Source organism: Urocitellus parryii, chromosome 11, assembly GCF_045843805.1.
Source record: "Urocitellus parryii isolate mUroPar1 chromosome 11, mUroPar1.hap1, whole genome shotgun sequence".
Classification (NCBI taxonomy): domain Eukaryota; kingdom Metazoa; phylum Chordata; class Mammalia; order Rodentia; family Sciuridae; genus Urocitellus; species Urocitellus parryii.
This window is the reverse complement of record NC_135541.1, coordinates 113,104,834-113,110,549: the sequence shown is the minus strand read 5'-3', so window position 1 is coordinate 113,110,549 and position 5,716 is coordinate 113,104,834. Positions and strand designations below refer to the sequence as shown.

General features: G+C 40.1%; 1 protein-coding gene across 1 annotated transcript; it reads right to left on the bottom strand.

The window, feature by feature from the left end:
* Positions 1-1,108: 1,108 nt before the first annotated feature.
* Positions 1,109-2,056, bottom strand: LOC144249377 (vomeronasal type-1 receptor 90-like). The gene has a single exon (XM_077791605.1). The coding sequence runs from the start codon at positions 2,054-2,056 to the stop codon at positions 1,109-1,111; it is 948 nt and encodes a 315-aa protein (XP_077647731.1).
* Positions 2,057-5,716: the final 3,660 nt, after the last annotated feature.

The window sequence follows — 5,716 nt, the reverse complement described above, 5'->3', positions numbered from 1 at the left end:
AACATAAGAAGTGCATTTTTCTCAGAAGTTGGCCTTGGGATCTCAGCCAACACCATCCTCTTTCTCTCCAGCATGCAGACAGCCATTCTGGTTGCATAAGCTAACCTAATAAGCCCCCCCCCCCCGTTTATAAGTATACTTCCTATTGATTCTGTTCTTCTAGAGAATACTGACTAATGCACTGACCTATAAAAGACATATTTTTTTCTAGTGTAAAGGGTAAATTCTGCTCACGAGGTGCCCATCAGTGGACTTGCAGGTGAAGTACCCTGAGGGAGGGAGGCACTGCTTGTCCAGCCCTTCACCCTTGAACATCCCCAAGAGCATATTTCAATGGACACCATGTAACCACTTGAGAGGGCCATGTCTTATATTTTCTTCATATATGTCTGCATGCTGGAGATCTGAAGGAACTAGTACCTGTGCAGTCTAAGAAGCTGAAGCCCCAGAACAAGAGGGATCAAAAGTGCTATCCTAATCTGAGACTGGAGGCTTCTGGAGAATTTGCTTTGGAAGAGTGAAGAAGGGAGAGTTTCATATCCTCTGATGATAATAGGAGCATTAAGAACCCACTGAAGAAGAATTGAGCTTGTATCTGCTACTTGTGCTGGATCAGTTGGCCTGTTCCACTGGGACCAGCAATTCTGGGATCAGTAATTCGGGTCATCTGTACAAGAAAATGATTTCTGCAGGTAACACCAGTTTTCTAAGCCTTCCAGTAGGTATGAGAGCAAGCTAGTGTCTTTTAAGATGATATTGATCTGGATATTTCACAACAGGTTCATTTTCATCATTCCCTTGACTTGGGGATGTCATTTTTTGGGAATATGGTGTTTTAATGTCTTTCCATTTTTTTTCAAGATTGTCATCCAAAAAATACAGTGGTGTGCTTATTCTTTACAGTCTGCTCCTGGGTGAGAACAGTTCTTATGGGTATGATTAGAATTAGAAAATTGCATTTTTGTCAGAGTGATAGTGTTTTAAACCTTTGATCCACTTGTCAGCTACTTATATAAAAATGCATGCATAAAAGAAATATGAGAATGCCATAAATTTCAGCGACTTAACAGAAAGTGAAAATATTTACTTATATTAAAAGAAAAAGCCACTATTGAATAATTAAGCATTTGCCATCCTTACCCCACAGGGATGTTAAGAACCTCATCATTTGTTTCTTGGTGCTGATTAGCACCAAAGGACTCAGTGTGGCATAGCCGTTGCCCACCAGCATCTGGACACAATAACGAACTGGATCAGTGTTCCATGACATTGCAGAAGAGGAGGAGACAGCAGAGTCACAAAAGTACATGACCACAAAGAGACCCATGAGCAGCAGGATGGTCCTTGTGGCCCTCTGTTCTGGGGATGCTTTTGGAGACAGGTTGGTATTGTGAAGGTGCTGGCACTGCCTTTTATGCTTGCACAAGAGGGTCACCATGTAACCACTTGAGAGGGCCATGAGTCCTATAAGGAAGACATCCTGGAAAGTCACAAGGGAGAAATACATATACCTGAGCAAGTAATTTGTAGACAAAAGAGAGCAGGCCTTAGTAACAAACATGAGACTGTGTGTGGTGACATTGGGAGTGGCAACAATAGAGATCAAGAAGCGACCACTGATGAGCATATTGAAGACCCACAAGAAGGAAAAGCAGCAGAGGCTCTGAGGTGAGGAGCTACACTTGAACTTTGTCAAGCAGCAGCTTCTGGGGCTGAGGGTGACAGCCTGGAGGACACTCAGCAGGCAGGTGGTACAAAAGGACAGGCCCCTCATCAGCCTGTACAAGTAAATCACTGACTTACATATTATGTCATCCCTTAAACCCTGAGACCCCAAAGTGTCTGCAGTTATGAACCCCACAGTCAGCAGCATCACTAGGTGGACAAGAGCTAAGTGACCAATGGTCAGGTCAGTGGGCTTGGGCCTGTGCTTGAGAGGAAATGTGGGGATGTGGGAGAGAAGCAGAGCAGTGTTGGCTATGATCCCAACACTGACTTCACAGAAAAACATGGTGCTCAGATGAGGAAAGCTGGGAGCTTCACTGTTCCTATTCATCCTCATGGAGAAGCAGCATTTGGTGAGAATCTGAGAGAAAATTTTTACCATGAGTATCACCATCCTCATCAATCCTTCCTACACTATGGTCATCAGCAAAATGTGTGGGTTCATCCTGAGGCGTTCTTTCTCCCTGCAGAGCCCAAGTCAATCCCACATCCTCCTGAGGCTTCAGAGCTCTCTCTCCCCTGCCCTCCAGGACAGACTCACAGCTGGATGGACACACACACTGCCGGACCCCACAGCATCTCCATACCACCATGTTAGATTTTTCAAATGTAACCAGAATGCCTCTTCCTGTCGACAAACCTGATGAAGGTCTCAGTTCAAAATAATAGCTCTAAATATGGGCTTGAATTCGAGTGAAAAAATTGTATCAGCCTGGGGGCTGGGGATGTGGCTCAAGCGGTAGCACAGGGTTCGATCTTCAGCACCACATACAAACAAAAAAGTTGTGTCCGCTGAAAACTAAAAATAAATAAATAAATATTAAAACTTTCTCTATCTCTCTCTCTCTCAAAAAAATTGTATCAGCGTGGAAATAAGATCCTCTTGGGCAATGGATGCCAAGAGGATAGCCATGCAAACACTTGTATTATTTGAGGGTCTTCTTTGTTCTGGTTAATGGCTAGAATATGATTTATTGGTAGAGCACAAATGTGTCTAAGGAGTGTCTGAAGTCACAAACTGTGACTTTACATAAACCATCTGATGCTATTAAGTTCAGGACTTGAGAGGTCAACTAACACAACTGGACCATTAATATTATTTGAAAAAATGGGTAATCACAACAATTGCTTCTTGTAGCTATTGTCTGTGTGATTGTATAAAATATCCAATAATGCCCAGGATACTAATACCAACCATTATTGTTATTATCAGATAGTCCTCCATATATGACTTTAGAGTTTTAAAATATTTCCAGCTCTGTTATAGCTTGAAAAATCAAAGAAAAATTAATATGAAAGTAGTATACTACTAATAATCTCTAAATGTTGGACACATGCAAATTTAAAACTCATTTCTTGGAATCATTATAGGTAACTCAAGTCTTAAATATTTTAGAAACTCAAAACAGAAAAACCTAGTCATATCAGAATGAAGTTATCAATTATTATCAGAAACACACTGTAGGCTTTTTTCAGCACATCAGAGGCATAAGCAATCATAGTGATAAACACAGACATATTTTAATGGACTGGGATGATTCTTTTCTAAGGATTTAGTTAGTGGTTTCCCATGGGAGTCCAAGTTTTCAAGTCTTCCAAGAGCAAGAAACAATGTCTCTACAGAGTTATGAATATCTATTGTAAAATTATACTAGTCATTCAGTGAGCTTTGTTCTACTGTGACTAAAAGACCTGCTAAGAACTATTTTAGACAAGAAGATTATTTGGGGGCTCATGGAGTTTGGGGGGGTTTAGAGGTCTCAGTTCACAGATGGGCAGCTCCATTCTTCAAAGCCTGAGATGAAACAGCAGATTATGATGGAAGACTGTGACAGAGAGAAGTGGCTCACAAAATAATCAGGAAGCAAAGAGAGGCTCCATTTGCCAGATATAAAATATATACCCTCAATCATGACCCATTTCCTCTAGCCACACCTTAACACCCTCAGTTTACACTCAACTAATCTCATAAAGGGATTCAAAGTGAATGCACTGATTGGATTTAGCTCTCATAACCCAATTACTTTTTCTCTAAATCTTCTTGCATTGCATCACACATGAGCTTTTGAATAACACCTCAAATCCAAACCACACATTGCAGAACTTGGGGGTGCCCACCATGTTGAATAATGTTCTTCACCATGCAGCTGTTTGCTGTAACTGAAGCCTGTATTCATCCATAAGATGAGGGATAGAACATGGGAAAATAGGTTTCTGTCATGTATTAGCACAGATTTATTTTCTGAAACTGAACATGTGAGTATACACTGTTTTCACAGCCACACAGAGATGCAGTTCTTCAATTACTGAGGGAAAGCTGCACTGTTCAGGCACCACAGATGTGGCTACAAGTAACACTTCAGAGGTGGGGGGACACTAGGTCTCAACAATTTGAAAATTTTGATTTTTAAAATAGATACTTCATAATAACAATTAGAAAAAGTTTGGTTTCTAACATATTAATCAAGTAAATTTATCTATTTACACACTCAGATAATTAAGCTTCATACCTCTGATATGCCAAGTAGAGACATCACAAATACTCATGTTATCACCCCATTCTGAGTTTTACAAGTCACAAGCTGTCATGAAGTCATAGACTGTCTTTAAGCACACAGCATTAAATGGTCTTCTTAACCTTTCATTTATTTGTAAACAATATACACCAATTCTCTACACATCTATTGCATTTAAGTTACAAAATATATCCAGATAATATTTCAAAGGAGTAGGATCAATGAATGAGCAAAACCTCTCACATCATATCCTAAAAGAATAATATGAGATAAATCCTGCTGTCAACTTGAATTCTCAAGTTATTCCATGAAATTCAGGCTTCCTTTGAAAACTCTTTTGAAAAATTGAGTCTTAAAACTACATAACCTTATAAACAGGTGAGGTAGTAGCCTGTTTGGAAAATCTGTAATATGAGGAGATAGAACTACATAATTCTCAGATTTACTAAGGGACTGGAGTCCTACAAACATAAGTGGATGAGCATAGACAGATGTATGCAGATGCTGCACAAGCTGTCATGAGGTAAGGATGTCACTACCTGAAACCAGCAAATCTTCCTTGAGGCAGAAAAGATGATCTCCTTTCACCATGCCATGAATCCAGGAAAGTGACCCCATCAGGTGCATCCACCAGCCACCCCTGATGTTAGCTTGCATGGAGCCCCCCAAAAGACTATGCAAACTATCACCAAGAATTAGTTCTCTCCAAATTTACATACCACACCTATATTAGTGAAGCCCATGCTCCAGGTATCATTGGCAGAATTTGAGCTGGAAAAGAACAAAGGGAACTGGGGGAGACTGATGAAACTGGAGGAAAGCAAAATCATCACCAACTCAACAGCTGGTGCTAAGGATGACACAGCCACAAGGTACCCACCAAAAAACTCCTTACCATAATTGAGCTTTCCAAAGTCCCCATCACAATTATAACCTATAAGCTACTCTCCTAGTCAACAAGAGCTTTACAAAGACGGTCAGCAGGATCTCTGTAGAGAGCTTATTGTGGGTCAAAGATTCCTTGGTTGTAAAGTCTAGGTTTCTCCTTGTAATAACTAGGTCTGTAATCAATCTTCTTGTGCAAAGGTTACTATTTTTGTTTTTCTTGGAAAAAACTTGTGAAACATCTGTCTGACCTAAAATATGAGACAAAGAGTTACTTTTTTATTGAAGTTAACATTGTTTCATTTATGTATTTTTGTGTGGTTCTCAGAATCAAAACCAAAACCTCACATGTGCTAGGCAACTGCTCTACCACTGAGCTACAAGTCCATCCCATGAAAGTAACAGTTAGGTACCCACCCACTGTCATGTATCCACCCCACTGACTAAAGAGAATTCTAAAGAATTTTCACATCATGTGTCCAAAGATTTTTAGCATTAGCTCCTCTGAACCACTATAGCTTAAATAAAATTGTTTCCTGAAATTCCTCACATGTCCAGACTCATCTATCCTACATCAAGTGCACAGCATT